The following is an 18,444-nucleotide window of genomic DNA, read 5'->3' as shown; positions in this document are numbered from 1 at the left end:
AGCAGTGAGCTGGTTGCTGGCTGAGTGCCCAGGGACCGGAGTTCTTTGGGCACAGAGTTTGGAAAAAACTACACAACAGACTTTTAACACCATAAACCAGCAAGTTGTCTCGTTATGTCTCCCCTCTCACTGTGAAATGGGGACACCTCTTTTTCCCTTAGTAGGGAGAGAGAGAGAGCCTGGTATGTCGAATACCGGGTGACGAGTAGTCTTTGGGGCACTGCAAGTCTGTATCTCTACTGATGTTTTGCACCACACTTGAGTGCTCGGTGGGGGGGTGCCGATGCATTTTTGCTGGTGGGGAAGGGAGGGCTGTTGCTTTGCTACTGCTTATGCATGGAAGGGGCTTTGGGGTTCTAACATTTAACTGTCATTCATTTTTTGGAGCACTCCTCTGTTTTTGTGGATGTTTGCGAAGAAAAAGAATTTCAGGACTTATATTGTATACATTTCTCTGACATTAAATGTACCTATTGAAACATTGCAGGTCAGCTATATCCTCCTCGTTCCGGAAGTGCTGGATTAGCTGACATTTCTCTCATATGAACTCTCTAGGGGAACAAGTTTCTGTAAATTTGACATTATTATACTTTTAGGGATGAAGAACTACTGAAGAACTATTAAGTGATTTATTTACTTATATTCTTAAAAATAAACTGCTATTTATATTACTTTTTCTACTTTGTTCCCGATAGCACCTAACACCGAATGTGTGCTTGGACCTTCTCTGCAATTTCTAGATTTGCGTTCCCTAATTGATTTGTTTTCTCCATTGGTCAACTATACTGCGAAGTGATTATTGATCCCGCCTTGTTAGGACGACAGCAACTTCACCACTCTGCTTGCTTTTCCGTTGAAAGCATGCTAAGCTTCTCTATTATTGCTAGCACTTATGCAAACTGCTTATGCAAAGGTGAAAACAACTGGCCACCCAAAACAAGGGATAGGCTGGAAAAAAATCCCTTTGTAGCCACCGCAAAGCGACCAAACACTAGTTATATAAGCAGCTGCATCCAAAATGTATAACAGAACAAAAGAGCACTACAGACCAGACCAAACTAAATCACACTCTCCCAAACAGTACACAGAGTAGGGTTGGAATCCCAAGTTAGTGCTAGTTTGTCTCACTTATTCCATAATACATTTCTAAACATACAAATTTTCCACACATGACATTGTGTTGGTATCTTTTGATGAACAAAATTAAACTAAAAACATCTCTGTATCATGTCAGTAATATAAACACTCCAACAATGTTACAAAGTACCTGAGCTATAATGAGGCACTGCACTTTTGGAAAACTCTCAAGTCTTCAAGAGGATGTTAACTAGAATGGGGGATTTCAAATGTGTGGAGAGGAGAAAAGTTTGGTCTTGTTCTCATTGAAGCTGAGAAGATTAAAGGGAGATTTGATAGAGATGTTCAAAAACATCAAAGATTTTTCTGGAACAAAATGAGTTGCTTCTGGTGGCAATAGAGTTGGTAACCAAACTCTTGGTTGCTAATCAAAATTTAGAATAATTGGGAGAACATCAGACAATACAAGGGAGGAAGAATTCACACAGGGAACTTTTATTTTCTAGAATGCACTACTTGAAAGGATGTCTGAAGTAGGCTCAATAATAATTTCTAAAAGCAAATTGGATAAATACTTGAAAAGAAAAGAAAATTGCAGGTCTATGATTAAAGTACAGTGACCAGACCAAATAGCTCTTACAAAGAGTTTCTCTCCTTCCTTCACAGCAAGGAAGTTAAGGTGTGTTTCGCACATGACAAGAATCGGTAAATCATCAGTTTCCTATTTTTTATGCAGCTTATAAATCTGTTTAGGTGAGATAAAGTATCATTTTTCATGTTAATTTACTTAAATATTTTATGTTACATAAAATTCTTCTCATTAAAGGGTGATTGATAAGACATTTACAAATCAAAACTTTTCCTTTGAAGCAAATAGCCTCTGGTGCCCATTGCATAAGAGCTACATGGATGTCTGTTTTTGTAGGATAAACGTTTTGTTCGATAGCTCTCTTTGCACTATTTAGAAATGAGGGAATTCTTACACTACTTAAAATCAAGTCAACTATAAAGCTGAGGTGAAGTTTGTATGCTTAGAGGGCAAGTATAGAAAACCACGAATGTTAATACAATTCACAGCAAGTCAGTCAAATTAAATTTAAATATTTATTCACAGAAAGATTACACAAGGAAAGTGGTCATTCAGACCATCAAGTTCATTGATTGGACACAATTCTCCAGTTTGGCCAAATGGACTTCTTCAAGGACTCATCGTGATTTCTTTGCTTTTATATTCCATTGGAATTAAGAATAAAATAGGCAGGAGAGGAGAGAGCAACAGTACAGAATATGCAAGGTGCCCATGAACATGAGAGGCTGGGGGTGAGGGGAATAACAGTGGCAGCAGGGACAGTAGGGACAAGAAGTGGATGAGGTGGAAACCTCAATTTTTAAAAAATACAAGCAGCTGGTTTCAAATGAAAATTATTGAAACACACATATATATTTGGTTAGAAAATTTATATCTGATTGTAATAGCTGCACCACATAACTGTAAGGCCAGTCTTGTAAACTCCTAAATCACCTTTTATTATTTAAAAAATTTTTCAGATAATCCTTCCCTTTGCAACAGAAACATGAACCACAATGAACACAAAACAAATTCCACTCTAGACCAACAAATTAAAATCAGCGGCATTTGGAAGTCAAGAAGGGAAAGAGTAACCTTTTTTCTGTTTCTTTTTCCTGACTACCTGATCATGCATGAACCACTGGTTTCAGTTTTCTTCTCTCTTCAGAATGTCTCTGTAGCAGAAAAATCTCACTTTAAAGCCTTCCCACTATTCACTTACATTTTTGCCTGCCAAGCTTTGATTCCAGTTTATCTGGGCCAAATCTGTGCACTTCCCATTGAAACCGGTCTATCTTTAACCAACAATTTTTACTCAAAGACAGTTGATCCCTTTTATTAGAACTGTTTTAAGCCTCACGATATTAATGATTACTGTTTCCTAGATGTATTTGTTCATCCAGGTTCCTTCCTTGTATTTGTTCCACAGGACGTGTCTTAGTTTTAGAAACAAATTTGGCAATGTCACCTTTCTTGTTGCATCAGAGGCTGCCATGAAAGTTCTCCCAAATGTTGAAATAGATACATCTCCCCAACAAAATTTTATATTACAGTTATATTTATATTAGTTAACTCAGTTTATATTTAGATAAAGCCCCCAATTACTACTGCTCTTCTATATTTGTATATATTTACAAATTCTCTGTAAATTTATTTGTTCCTCATTATCCTTCCAAGTAGTTAGTAATCTGCAGAACAGCTCCAGTAGTCTGAGGTTTCAGGGAGAACAGAGAACTTTACAGCACTGAAACAGCAAATTTAAGTCAAATGGTCTATGTCAGCATTCATGTTCTACATACGACTATCTATTGATAATATTTTACTAATAGCAGAAGTCTCTGTTCTTATCTTTCTTACATATTATCATCACACTAATTGTTCCATGTGATTGATGAGTCTATAATTTCATCAATCTATTATCATAAACTTTAATTAAAAAAATTCAACAGATTGTAAATATTTATTTATGGAATCTGCTTTGCTCCAAAGAAACCAGCATAAAAGTGCATAAGTGAAACAAATTGTAAAATACCTGTAGTCATGACAACACCAGCAAGAACTTTCCTCCTTGCATGAGGTGAAGTGAAGTTGTCAGTCAGTTCACTGAATTTATCCACCACTAATCGAGCCACAGCATCTGCCAGCACCTGATCAGAGCAATGAGGTCAGACATTTAGGTCAAATCATTACAATACATTGTTCCCAACCACATTTTCTCTCGGTGTACTGTTTAATTTACTCAGAACTACATACGAATTACCAAACTAAGGATACATTTAAAAATTGAATAGCATTGACGTGTCAAACACAGAATTCTTCGAAAATGGTCAAATATCTTTTGCAATTACCATAAAATATGATTTGGCAATCACATACCTATATTCTGCTTGCTTTTTCAGATCAACAATATGCTTCGTCAGTTCTGTTTATAAATCTCACCTCTGTATTCAGTCACAAGATACACATGCGAGGTAACTAGCATTTCACCACTTGGATCGTTTTTATTTTCAGCCCAGAATAATGAGAGAAATATTCTCTATTGATTGCTGGCTCCAAAGAAAAATACATCTGAACCATCGTAATGCAATTGCTCAATGATATGGTTTGACACCACAAAATCAAACAAATTTAGCACTAACTGGCCATCTCATTTAGCAGGATCACAGCATGGTGTAAGAAACTGGAAGCATTTGGGGATGTTTGGTGTTTATGAGGGGAAATGCTAAGTAGAATTCTGAGGGCTTTTCTATGCATCTGACTGAGCTGTTACCGGCCCAGGCATGCTGGCAATTAATGGGAAGAGTTCATTCTCCTGCAATGGCAGCACTCCCCAATGAATATTATAACAAAAATGGAAAGCATGCTTACAGATTTTATGGAGCACCAAATATCTGCTTCATGTTTTCCATGATAGACTGAGTTTTAACCATGTATTACTGTGAACTTTAGTTTTTCTTTGTGTTCATATTCTACAAAAATCATTACTTTTCTTTGCTTGTTACACCAGATTAACGTAATTTTTCCTGTATGTTCCCAATGAAGTATACGACAGGTCCTCGATTCTTCATGTCGGTGTTGTTTTCTTAAACCCTTCCTCATCTCAGACACCAGACAGGAAGAACTCATGTCATCAAGGTTAGCAACAATTGCACAACTGTATCTGCCATTTCCATCTTTTCTTTTAAAATTAAGTTTTCACAAGGTTTATCCTTACTCTGGCCCTGAATTTATATCAGATTCTAATTTCTCTGCAAGCTCTCTGCATCATTTTCTCATGCATCTTGTCTAGAAGATCTAATGCCAGTTCACTATGTTTACACATGAACATCACCTCTAACTATTGTCCCCTTGCACTGCCACATGCTATTACCCAGCATTACCTCACAACCACCTCAATCTCTGTTGTCAACTGAAAAAGTCCTTCAATTAAACACTGGAATCTATGAACTCTGGCTTACACTGTCACTGTCATTCCCACTGCATTGAATTATTCCGTTCATTGATATGGAGAGGCTGCCTGCAAGGACTACTGTTTTTTGGCCACTCAGTGATGAGATATGGGGTCAAGTCTACACCTTGGATAACACAATGAGAGTAGGTCATTGCTAGGGTCTTCGCAGTGGTTTTTACTGACAGATCCCAACACCTTTTTTCCTCATTCATTGGATTTGACAGAAATACTGCCTACCTTCTCTTTGTTTCACTGCACAACTTTCCTCAGCCCAGATATTTCTATATAGTAGTGAGCTCAACAGCCAGCAATTACCAGTAAGCTCAGAATGAGCAGATGTCTTTTTTCAAAGCATTGGGCTTTACATCCCATGATTGTTCAGACTGGATATTCTTACAAATTAGCACTTTGCAAATTAGTGCTCAATGCAGTTCCAGTGTACTTGAACTTCTCTTATATATCGCTGCTTCACCTAAGGATGCGTAGTCTCTTTACTGGCAATTACCCTGATGTTTTAATAAGGTAAACACTTTATAATTTTTGAATGGCACTTGACATTCCTGAAGAATTTACAAGTTTATACCTCAGTGTGTACATGTTGGAAAGCAAATGTGTGAGAATATGAAAATCTGATTATCTGATTAAGGAGTGTGGGATAGAAGAAATTCTTTCAGCCAACAGGCTTTTTCCTTACAATTGACATAAAAGTGAGGATTAGTGAATAACTGGTTCAACCCAACCTTAAATGGAAACTTATTTTCAGTTACACAGCACAGCACATAATATGCATGCGCCCACAATATTATAGCAGTGGTGCAAATATATTTTACAATCGTCAGTTGCCTAAATTTTACAGCGTGAACTGTGAGTCATTATTAAAACAAAAGCTGCAAACTGCAGCTACCACTTGGAGTTAGAAAACCAGTCAAATTTGATAATCCACTACAGTTGGAGATAAGGCAGGTGTGCACTAATTGCATAATGTGTGGAAAGTAATAAAACTGTTGCAATAAAATCAAGCCATGAATTTAATCATTTTAGACTCCAAATAACTGAAGATGAACCAGGCACACATTTCATGGTAAATTAAATAAATATTTGATAACCTAGAATTAATTAGACAATTAACCAGCTGCTGTTCACATCAAATCATTTCCTTGTGGTGAAAGATTTCTCTTGATTAAAGGAATTAGGTGATCCAAATAAAATGCTTTGACGTGCATTTAGTGTGCATTTCTACTGCCACAACATTCATAAATATTGTAGCTAGAATATAAATATTGTAACACAGAATGTATCATAATTTTTGTAATTAATTCAGAATCTGGTTTACTATCACTAGCATATGACATGAAATTTGTTAAATTTGTAATGCCACTCTTGTTTATAATTATAACAAATTCTAGAAAAATTTATAAACTCTACAATGTCTGTGCTGAAAGGAGAGTCTGATTTTTGCCAAAATTACATCCCTTACACATTAAATACGGTAAATTTATGCAAGGGAGAATCAGCATATAGGAGCAAGATTGAAAATTTGGCTGAGAACATTACAATAACTCCTCACTCGATGTCAACAAGACCAAAGAACTAATTATAGATTTCAGGAAAGGGAAACCAGGGGTCAATGAGCCAGTCCTCAACGGAGGATCAGAGATGGAGAGGGCTAGTAACTTTAAATTCACTGGGTGTCACTATTTTAGAGGACCTGTCCTGGACCCAGCAAGTGCAATTGGAGGAAAGCATGGCAGCATCTCGACTTCCTTAGGAGCTTGAGGAGATTTGGTTTGACATCTAAAACTTTGACAAACTTTTATAGATATGTGGTAGACAGCATATTTATTGACTGGCTGCATCACAGTCTGATATGGAAACACCAATGCCTCTGAATGGAAAATTCCACAAAAAAGGTGGATTTTGCCCAGTATACCATTGAGCAAATCTACATGAAATGCTGTTGTAGGAAAGCAGCATCCATCATCAGAGATCCCCACCACCTAGGCCATCCTTTCTTCTCGTTGCTGCCATCAGGTAGAAGGCATGTGCCTCAGGACTTGCACCACTAGGTTTAAGAACAGTTACTACCCCTCAACCATCCGGCTCTTGAATATAAGGATAAAAGTGAATAACTACACTCAACTTTACATACCCCATCATTGAAATGTTCCCACAACTATTGATCTCATGTTCAAAAACTCTTTATCTTATGTTCTCATTATTTGTTGCTATTTATTTATATTGCACTTGCATAGTTTCTTGTCTTCTGCACTCTGATTTATGTTTCATCTGTTATAGTTACCATTCTATAAATTTTCTGAATATGCCCACAAGAAAATAAATCTCAGGGTTGTACAGAATATGGTGATATATATGTACTTTGATAATAAAATTTACTTTGAACTTTGATCCTACAAATGGAAGAAAGTGAATTCAAATACAAAGTGCAGGAGCCGTGCAGCCCCAAAAGTCCACTCTATCCTAGAATGACAATTGCTAATCGAAGATTTTAGCTCAACTACACTTTACTGCCTGTTCCATTTAACCCTTGATTTCTCCCATTGTCCATGTCCATCTAACTTAATATTCCACAACCACAGTCCTTTTGGGCAGAAAATTCCAAAGATCACAGCTCTGTCAAGCCTCCTGAATATCTTGTAAATTTCAATCATTTTCACCACTCATTATCCTAAACTGCAAAAAAAATATTGAGCCCGTAGGACTGAGTTTTGCCTCCATATCCTAAAAATCAATCTGGGGAACCTCTAAGGCAAATACATCCATCCTTAAATGAGGTGGCCAAAACTGTGTGGAGTTTCTACAAGTTTTCCTCATCCTTCCATTCCAACCAGCTTATGTTAAGGGCCCTTATTCCATTTTTCTTGCTGATTACACTGCATGTGACCTGTACACCTCTTCTACAAAGATACTGAGAATTGTCAAGGCATAATAATCAGATGCAATTTATACGATAGTGCTTTTATCTAAATGGGTACCTCAAATAATAGTCCATCTACCAACACTGTAAAAATTTATTTAACTTGTTCATATCTCTTTCCAGATTTTTGTATCCTACCCTTAACTCTTATTCCTGTGCATTCTGAACAATATTAGTGTCTGTATTACATTTACACTCTAGGCCTTTTTACTGATTTATAATTTTTTTCTTCATCTGATCTTATATATTTAATGCCAAACACCATCTCTCTCCATTTCAGCAATTTCCCTTGCTCACTAAATTACTGCCCTTTGAAATCTATAGATACTGCATTCTGTTTAGAACTATACTCTGATTTACACTGTGAATTAACCGAATCTACTTATATTCAAATGATCAAACACCCAAATTTTGACCTGGTTAACAGTAATTAACTTTATTTTCATGTTATTTACTGGGCTAATGTGCAACTGATGGTGTGATATTAGCAGTATGCTGGCACCACTGCCAAAAATAATATTAAACCGTGCATTTTTAGAGTATCAGTAAAAATTATTTGAGAAAGGGGTGTGCATTTCAATGCTTAATTGTATTTTGTGATCCTTTGAAATACGTTTTTTAAATGATGAGAAAAGGGGATGTGACAAACAAGCTGCCACTGGTTTATTGTGATCTTGGTCAGCAAAGTAACACTTGACCAAAGCACAGTAATGTAGATGTTGGAATCTGAAATAAAAACAGAAAATGCAGGAAATACATACCTGTGGGATGCTGCTAACCTAATTAGCATTTCTAACATTCTGTTTTTATTAGGAAAGAATTACTAAACATCCTAACCTACAATACACTCATAACTATTAAGAATATTAAAATAAAACAGAAACAGGAGACCTTTCTGCCCTTCATGCTCGCTCTGCCATCAATAACATTTTAGCTGACATTTACCTCTAAGGCATGTTCTTGCACTAACCCCACAAACTTTGATTCCTTTAAAATCTAAAGTGCTATCATGCTCTTGAATATATTTGGTGCCTGAGCCTATTAGTTCTCTTGGGTTGAGAATTCCAAAGATTCACTACCCCAGCTATTCCTTATTGTCTGTGTCCTGAATAGCCAACACTTTATTTTTGAAACTGTCACTAATTCTACACACCCATGCCAAAAAATAGCAACATTTCCACATTAACTATCAAGCCCTGTAAGAATTTTATACATTATACCAAGCTCACTTTTCATTCTCCTAAACTCGAGATCAAGTTCAAGTTTAAATGTCATTCAACCACACAGAGGTATACAGCTGAATGAAACAGTGTTCCGCCATGGCCAAGGTGCAAAACACAGTGCATACAGTCACACCAAACACACAGCACATATAGTTAAGGTAGCACATCAAGTGACAAAATGATATTAGCACAAGTCCCTGAATGGCATCGTCTGGAGACTGAATGTTCATGGGATGTTGTCCTGCAGCAACATTTCTTCAAGAACAACCGCACAGCAGTTCCTCATCTCAAACTTGGTTAGCTGCAGATGAAGGCAATCCAGCTCATCTTCCAGGGAACAAACATGGAGAGAAGCACCGACAGGACAGCCAGCCTCCAAACCAGCATGCCTGCCACACCTCTATTTTCTCTCAAACTGCCTATGGTACCTCCTATCCTGGCTGGCTATAAGAAATGTTACCATGGCATGAGGGCTTGGTCCACGCAACAATGGAAGCCACACAGCTCTCCCGGCGTTGGTCTTGCCAATGAACCAATGAACTGAATTTATAGTATTTTGTATTATCAATACCAAACTCAGGAGAGTGTGGCCCAGTCTGCTTAATTTCTTCTCAAATCACAATCCGCCACCCCAGGAATTAACCTGATGAACCTTTGCTGCACTTCTTCAAAGATAAGTTTAACCTCCTGCAGCTAACATAGTTTGCCTTCCTGATTGCTTGCTGCATCAAACATGTTATTTTCCAGGGATTTACGTACAAAGGTCCCCAGGCCCCTTTCAAATTCTTGTTATTCAAGAATACTTCATGTTTTTCTTTCCCCCCATCAAACCGGTGACCTCAACTTCCCAGATTACATTCCATCTACCAAACTTTTGCCCATTAACTTCATCTTGACATATCCTCAGGAGGTCTGCTCTCCACAGGCAGAATTAGGTCATTTGGCCCATTGAGTCTGCTCCACCATTCCATCATGGCTGATTTATTATCCCTCTCAACCCCATTCTCTTGCCTTCTCCTCATAGACTATGATAGCCTGAAAATCAAGAATCTATCAACCTCTGCTTTACATATTCTCAATGACTTGGCCTTGTTAGGGTTAATGTTAGGGTTAATTCGAGACTGCCATTACAGGTCAGGAGTGGCTCACGTAATATTAGGAGGCCGGAATGCGAGGGAGGGGGGAAGCGAAACTGGGAATTCCGCTACACCGAAACTACCAGTGTCACGCGATTCAGTAAACAAAAGAAACAGGTAACTTGTGAATGTATGGCATCGGGCCAATAAGATGGACACAAGTGCCCGATATTACCTAATATGTAGCGGGGGGCTGTGCTGGGGGGAAAAGGGATATAAATAAGAGCAGATTGTAAGGGGAAGTTGGAACGCGCCTTCTCCAGCGACTCCGTCGATTCGCTGTGCCAGTTACGAATTCTGCAATAAACCCAAGTTTTGTAATATTCCGGTGTTGGTTGTCTCTCTTCCTAAACGAACACAGGGCAGAATTTCAAGCCCAACATTTGGTGACCCCGACGTGGGGAGGGAGAGACAACACAGGCTGGCGGGTCCGACAGCAGACAACTTGCGGCTGCAAGCTCGACTAAGGTCAGGAAGTGCCTGTTATATCGAAGACTTCCACTAGATAGTTAAATCACTGAGTTAGATCTTGTCTGCTGACGGATCCTCACCAACCCCAAATTACCCTGGGAGAGATCATTCCCGGTGCAGAATCGTGACTGGTAAGTACTAACTCTTATCTGTTTTTAGGAAGATCCTCCGCCCGTGGAAAAGTCTTCTGAGTGAGGGTACCCGCCGCCCACGATGGGCATAAAAGTCTCAGGAGTGAGGAGCAGAGAAAAGTGTCGCGGTACACCGTAGTACACAGGGATACTGACGGCGCCTACCTTAGACTGGTTGTTAAGAGGAGAAATCTCCCACGCGAACATCAGGTTTTGAAAGGCGACCGTCCCACATTTGATCCTCTCTGTGTACTAGGGAGCCATGGAGCACTTCAATTTCGAGTTACCAAAACTCAGACATTTGTGTGTTGAGTAACAGAGTATGTGAGAGTTTTTAGAAATATGGTAAAATTGATAACTGTGCGAGTTCAATAATCTAACAGTGAGCAGCCGCAGGGGTCTGACACAATCAAGGTAGGAGTGGAAGTGTTCCTCCGAGGCCCGGGGAAGCTCACCTGGAACGGAAAACGGTGGCATGGTCCATACCCTGTCACCGAGGTCTCCAACAGGGCATTAAAAGGTAAGAAGGGAGGGGGACAATAACTGGCATCATTTTCTACTGGCTGAATAAGACCTTTGGTAAGTGGGGAGCGTTCCTGGGACAGTCGGCTCTAGGACTGTCTATTTCAATTGCTATCTTTATTACGTGTGGTTGTTGTTGCGGGACTATAGATCGAGCCTTGACCGGAAAGGATGGACCTCCACCGGCGTACCAGGCACCCTTGTTCCCGGTGGAAGGGGAGGACACGGCCCTCCCGGAAAGCGGACGTGCTATGGGAGGACACGGACTGAAATGGACCATGGCAAGGGGGGGATTGTGAATTTGTTCTTGAATAAGTTTTCTGAAATGTTGCATGCTACTTGTAAAAATTGCGGATGTTTAGGGAACCCCTACCCATATTTTGTGACCCTAGGTCGGACAAATCAGGATAAGCAAATAGGGAGGACACGCCAAAGAGTGCCGGGGGACGCTCACCTCCCTGCCTGATCCCGGCAGCCGTGGAAAAGATTGTAAGGGATGTGGCCTCTGGGAGGCCAAGGGAGGGAGTGTTAGGGTTAATGTTAGGGTTAATTTGAGACTGCCATTACAGGTCAGGAGTGGCTCACGTAATATTAGGAGGCCGGAATGCGAGGGAGGGGGGAAGCGAAACTGGGGATTCCGCTACACCGAAACTACCAGTGTCACGCGATTCAGGAGCCCAAAACTGCTCACAATATGCCAAGTGCAATCTTACCAATGCCTTATAAAATCTCAGCATTACATCCTTGCTCTTGAATTCTCATTCTCTTGAAATGAATGTTAACACTAAATTTGGCTTCCTTACCACCAACTCAATCTGCAAGTTAACTTTTACGAAGTCCTGCACAAGGACTCCCAAGTCCCTTTGCACCTGTATGTTAAATTTTCTCCACATTTAGAAAAAAGTCCACACTTTATTCCATTTGCTACTTATTTGCCCATTTTCTTAACTTGTCCAAGTCATTCTGCAGACTCTTTGCTTCCTCAACATTACTTATCCTTCCACCTCTCTTTGTATCGCCCACAAACTTGGCCACAAAGCCATCAATTCCAACTGCTGTAGAACACCACAAGTCACCAGCACTCAACCTGAAAAGGCCTCGTTTATTCCCACTCTTTGCCTCCTATCAGTTAACCAATACTTTATCCATGCTAGAATCTTTCCTGTATTACCATGGGCTCTTATCTTGTTAAGCAGCCTCATGTGCCGCACGTTATCAAAAGCCTTTTGAAAATCCAAATAAAAAACATCCACTGAATCTCCTTTGTCCAGCTTGTGTGTTATTCCTCTAAGAATTGAAACAAATTTGTCAGGCAAGAGTTTCCTTTAAGGAAACCACGCTGAGTTTGCCCTATTTTATCGTGTGCCTCCAAGTACCCCAAAACGTCATCCTTAATAATGTCTTCAATATCTTCCCAAACACTGAAGTCAGGCCAACTGGCCTATAATTTCCTTTCTTCTGTTTCTTTCCTTGCTTAAAATAATGGAGAGACACTTGCAATTTTCCTGTCCTCTGGAACCATTTCAGAATTTAGTGGTTCTTGAAAGATCATTGCTAATGCCTCCATAATTCCTTCAGCTAACACTTTCAGAACCCTGGGATATATTCCATCTGCCCCAAGTGGCCTATCTACCTTTCTTCCTTCCAAGGACATTCTTTAGTTATAGCAGCAACATTCACATCTTCCCCCGACACTGTCAAATTTCTGGCATTCCGCTAGTGTTTTCCACAGTGAAGACTGAAAGAAAATACTTATTAAGTTCCTCCACCATTTCTTTGTCCCCTAGTTTTACCTTTCTAGTATCATTTTCCAGCAGTCCAATATCTACTCTTGCCTCTCTTTTTCTCTTCATATATTTGAAAAAATCTTTTGGTATACTTTTTTTACACTATTGGCTAATTGCCCTTCATATTTCATCATATCTCTCCATACGGCTTTTTAGTTGCCTTCTGTTGGTTTTTAAAAGCTTCTCAATCCTCTAACTTCCCACTATTTTTTGGCTATATTGTATACCCTCTCCTTTGCTTTTATGCTGTCTTTGACTTCCCTCGTCAGCCACAGTAACCCTATTCCTCACCATCCCCCTTGGTACACATCAACTGGCTCTCTCATCTATTCTGTTTGTTTCTGTTTCACAAAATCTTCAGACAAATATGTCAAATGATATGATTATCTTATCCTATTCTCCAAATGTCCTAAAGCCATTTAGTTAATAAAGGTTCCAGCTTATGTCTTCTACTAATATCAGCATAACTGGTCTACATGTTTGAGATTCAAAATGTGACCTATGCTAGAAATCAGAAATTTAAGAAAATGGAAAATGCTGGAAACATATTATAGAAACAGGGTTATATTTCAGGTCAAAGACTCAGTCAGAATTAGGAAACAAGTCTGTTTTAAATTATGGAGAAGGTGAGGAGAAAAGGATACAGCAGAACTGACATGGGTTGAAGCTGTAAAGGTCATCCTATAACGTTCACCTGGTCTACAAGTGCAATTTAAGACAGAATAAATGGACCAAGAGGACAACAAATTGCCACTGCTGCGAAAATCATTGCCTGACAAAGCCAGAGAAACATGTCCAATCCTGACTTTGGATGCTGTATCTGTGAAGTTCACACATTCTCCCTGTAACTCCATGGGTTTCCTCTGGGTGGCTCCAATTTCTTCCCAAATCCCAAAGACGTGTGTGCCGCACTAACTCGTATGCTAATGAATGGTGTAATTTGGGGGAGAATGAAAAGGAGATTAATGTCGATTTAGTGCAAATAAGCATCCAACCTGATGGCATGAATATCGACTTCTTCTAGTTAAAAACATTCCCTTCCCTCCCTTCCTTCTATTCCCCACTCTGGCCCCTTACCTCTTCTCATCTGCATATCACCTCTTCCATACCTTTCTCCCATGGTCCACTCTTCTTTCTGATCAGATTCTTTCATCTCCAGCCCTTTATCTTTCTCACCCACCTGGCTTCACCTATCACCTTCTAGCTATCATTCTTCCCCGCCCCTCACTTTTTTATTCTGGCACCTTCTCCCTTCCTTTTTAGTCCCGAAGAAGGCTCTCAGTCTAAAGCATTGGCTGTTCGTTCATTTTCATGGATGCTGCCTGATCTGCTGAGTTCATCCAGCAATTTTTGTCTGTGTTGCTCTGGATTTCCAGCTTCTGTAGTATCTCCCATGTAGATGAAAGATAAGATGCCTTCCTCAAAATTCCATGCGCTTCATTTTAACAATGCAGGCTTCTACAGGGCAGGATGGGAGTGATATGAATAATCATGTGCCAAGTCCCAGGATCCCAGGGATTGAATGCAGGTACTGCACAAAGTGGTCACTGAATCTGCATTCTCCACTAGTGCAAGTGAACTGCAACTTCACTTGGAAAGACTGCTTGTGTCCTTAGATGGTGAGAAAGGAGAAGAAGTAAAAAGATAGATGCAGCATGTCCTGCAGTTTAATGGGAAATCACTGTAAGAAGGGACGCAATTCTGACAAGGGGTCTTTGACTTAAAATGCTAACTTTGTTTTCATTTGATGCTCCCTGGCCTGCTGAGTGTTACTGGCACTCTGTTTTATTAAAGCCTATTTTTTTTGTACAGGGGTCTGAGGAAATACAGAGACTAATTTGAACAGTTCTACTGAGGAACCAGCAGCTGAATGTGGAACTTAATGGTCTCCATTTATGCAATATTAGTCTATGATTCCCAGCACCTAATGTTGATTAATTAAACCCTAATGCATTAAAACCGCTGATGCTCCATTTTCTTGCCTTAACTGGAAAGGAATTATTGACATTTATAAAGGAACCTGCCAAATTTCATGGTAGAATCCCTTTATACTTTTAAGATAATTATTAGCTTTCTTATGACAGAGCTGGTAGATATTATAGGTCCTTGCATTATTTTTGATGTTTTCTGTTTGAGATATGAAGTCATCAGTCATAGCAATCTAACAAGTTTTGCAAAACAATGTATCACATGTAGAGGGGATAACAGTATGGTATATGTGAGGTACATAAGGAAGATTGAAAAAGAAATGAGAAAGAAAATTAGTGGCACTGATGTCCCTAAAAGAACAAAGACAGTCAAAGCAAAGATGTAGGTCAACAGTCTGGCAGTTTCTAACACTGGGAAAAAAAATTCCCATCTCAGAATTGGATCAATTGAGGGTGTAAATACAATCACTTATCAGTACATTCTGTACAAGTGCTGCTCACATTGAACAATGGAAAAGTTAATGAAAAAATAAAGATCAATTAGGAGGGATGGCAGGCAAGAGTGAGAAGGAAACAAATATTAAGTCCATTATGTGCAATTGATCAACTTCAGAGATATTTGTGAAGAGACCAAAAAGATTACAACATTCAAGATTTAACCAGACCAGGGCATGGGGTAGTCGAGTTTCTAATTTTTACTTAGGTGTCCTTACTATAATAATATGATTTCTCTATAATCTTGTAATACTAATCATGAACTATTAATGCTTTTGTGAAATATAACCTCTAGTTCATTTTCCTTTGACATAGCCTCAGGCATACACAGGATAGTCACATGCCATCTTATTTCCCTTAGTAAATCCATATCCGACTGTACTCTATTTCTGAATTTTGCTTAAATATTCCTTTCCATTATTTACTGATGACTTCACTTAGCCATACAGACTGGATTGCAAAGTATGTCAAGACTTACCATGACAATGCAGGAGGAGAAATATCAAATATGAACAAAGATTTTTTAAAAAGGCTGTCTTGGGAAGGATGGGATTTTAGACAAACATAATAATGAGAGATATTTATAACTGCGTATGTCACGTTGCAAGCCTAATAGATATCAGAGAAATAAAACAATTCCATTTGTACAGTTAAGGCAACCATAGTCACTATGCATAAGGAAAAACACAGTGTATTACACATTTGCTAAGTAGTTGTCCAGATTAGATGAAATATAGAAATTAAATAATGGATTTAAACATAATGATAACTTGAGGGGAAAGAGTAACATAGCTTGAAATGGAGGTAATAGCAACAAGAAATGTTTCTACGAAGATGAAGTGACTGAGACAGAAGTTACCCAATGAAATAGAAACAAATGATGCAGTAATATACAAGGTCAGTCAAGATGCAGAAAACAAGCATTCAGTCTTACAGCACAGGAAATTGGTAACATAGCAGTTATGGGAAGGAACCAAAAATAAATTAAGAAATGGATTAAACAGAGGTTAAAAAAATATGGAACTTTGGAAAGATGGATCTCTTTGGCCTGTCCAGTTATACTCCAGGTTCTAAAAGAAATGATGGAAATGTAGGCTGTAAACTTTCATAGGTCTTTGGGATTTGGCAATTGTGCTATTAGGTTGTAATGTCACCTTACTATTAAAAAATCACCTGATATTAAAAACCTAATATTAGTAATTCCTGAATTAACTCTTCTCGGGCTTCCATCCGGGTATAGATATCAATTTTAATTGACATTTTGATGACAAACTCTGCCATATTTATCAGGGATGATACCTGGGCATCAATACAAGTACCCCCGTCATCCATCCCTCCAGATTGATTAGTCCTCATCAAATCAAGTTTCTACTGTCCCACCTTGTTTACAATCAAAATCCAGTTCCTACTAAGAATGAGACCTTTGTCTTTGTTAAAATACCTTTTCTCTAGTTTTATTTCAATGGCTTCCTTCACCAGGTGGTCCTAAAGCCATTGGTGTGGCACAGTAATTCTGTGCCATCAAAGTCAATCATATGGCCACTGTGAATGCAATGTTCTGCTACTGCCGATTTCTCTGGGTACCCAAAATGGATATATCTCCTGTGCTCCTCGATGCAGGTTTCCACCTTGCACCCCATCTAGCTGATATATGCTGCTCCAACATTCACAAGGAATTCTGTAAATACCAACTGTCCCGATGTCCAAGTCAGGTGGCAAGAGAACCAACAAGAGAAACAAACAACCTGGACTCATCCTCACCTGTCTTCACATCAGTCTATGACGTTGTTGGTGGACCAGTGTCACTGTACAATCAATGCTAAGAAAAATCACAAAGAGGAGGGAATGTGAAAGAAAATGTAAAACAATGAGAATGTCTTGATAGGATGAATTGAAATGACTTAATGGGGACAGTTATCAACACTTAAGCTACTAGGCCTATGTAATGAGTTGTTAATGTAAAGAATTGGGCGACAGACAGATATGTACACGAAAACAAAATGGAAGATTGTGGAAAAATAGGGTAGAGGCTGGGCAGCATCTATGGAAAGAGAAACAGTTAATATTTCAACTGAGGGACTTTTAATCAGATCTGAGAAAGAGAGAAACAAGTTGTCAGGATAACAGCGAAATGTGGGTGAAACCAGGTAACTTCTCTAATAGAGTGAATGTGAGACAGATGGAAAATCTTGTGGTGCAATTTGTGGTTCATGTAGCTCAGCCATAATGGCACATGTTCAGTAGGCCAGACTATACACAGTAGAGAGGAAAAAGAGAAGAGTACATAGAAATGGTTCAGATAAAGGCAGAAAGAAAGATCATATAATCTTTTGTTACAGAATTTAATGTTAAGTTCAGAACACTGCAATATTCCCAAATGGAGACAAGGTATTGTTCCCCATGGTCGATCTTGGTCTCATTGCAACAGAGCTGGTCACAGACAGAGAGGTTAGACTGAGAGTGACATGGTGAATTAGCATAAAGGCAACCTGAAGCTCACAATCCTCCTGCCTGCAGGTACAGGTGCTCCATAAACACTCAATCTGTATTTTAGTGTCTCCACTATAGAGGAAGCCACATTGTGAAAAGTGAATGTGCAGACCCAATGAAAAAAAGCAAACTGTGACTTCATCTGGAAAAAACAATTGGGCCCCTGGGTGGTGAAAAGAGATGAAGTAAAAGGACATGTTGCACCTCATGTGGTTGCATCAAAGACTACC

General features: G+C 39.0%; 1 protein-coding gene across 3 annotated transcripts in view; it reads right to left on the bottom strand.

Annotated features, from left to right (window-relative positions):
* Positions 1-18,444, bottom strand: part of LOC140728217 (double-stranded RNA-specific editase 1-like) — a 332,491-nt gene that overhangs the window by 57,103 nt on the left and 256,944 nt on the right. For all 3 annotated transcript variants that reach the window (XM_073046633.1, XM_073046634.1, XM_073046635.1), the window contains one exon: positions 3,678-3,792. In XM_073046633.1, coding sequence (XP_072902734.1) covers positions 3,678-3,792 — 115 coding nt within the window. The remainder of the gene's footprint in view (positions 1-3,677; positions 3,793-18,444) is intronic.

This window comes from Hemitrygon akajei, chromosome 5 (assembly GCF_048418815.1).
Source record: "Hemitrygon akajei chromosome 5, sHemAka1.3, whole genome shotgun sequence".
Classification (NCBI taxonomy): domain Eukaryota; kingdom Metazoa; phylum Chordata; class Chondrichthyes; order Myliobatiformes; family Dasyatidae; genus Hemitrygon; species Hemitrygon akajei.
This window is presented reverse-complemented; position numbering and strand designations above follow the sequence as displayed.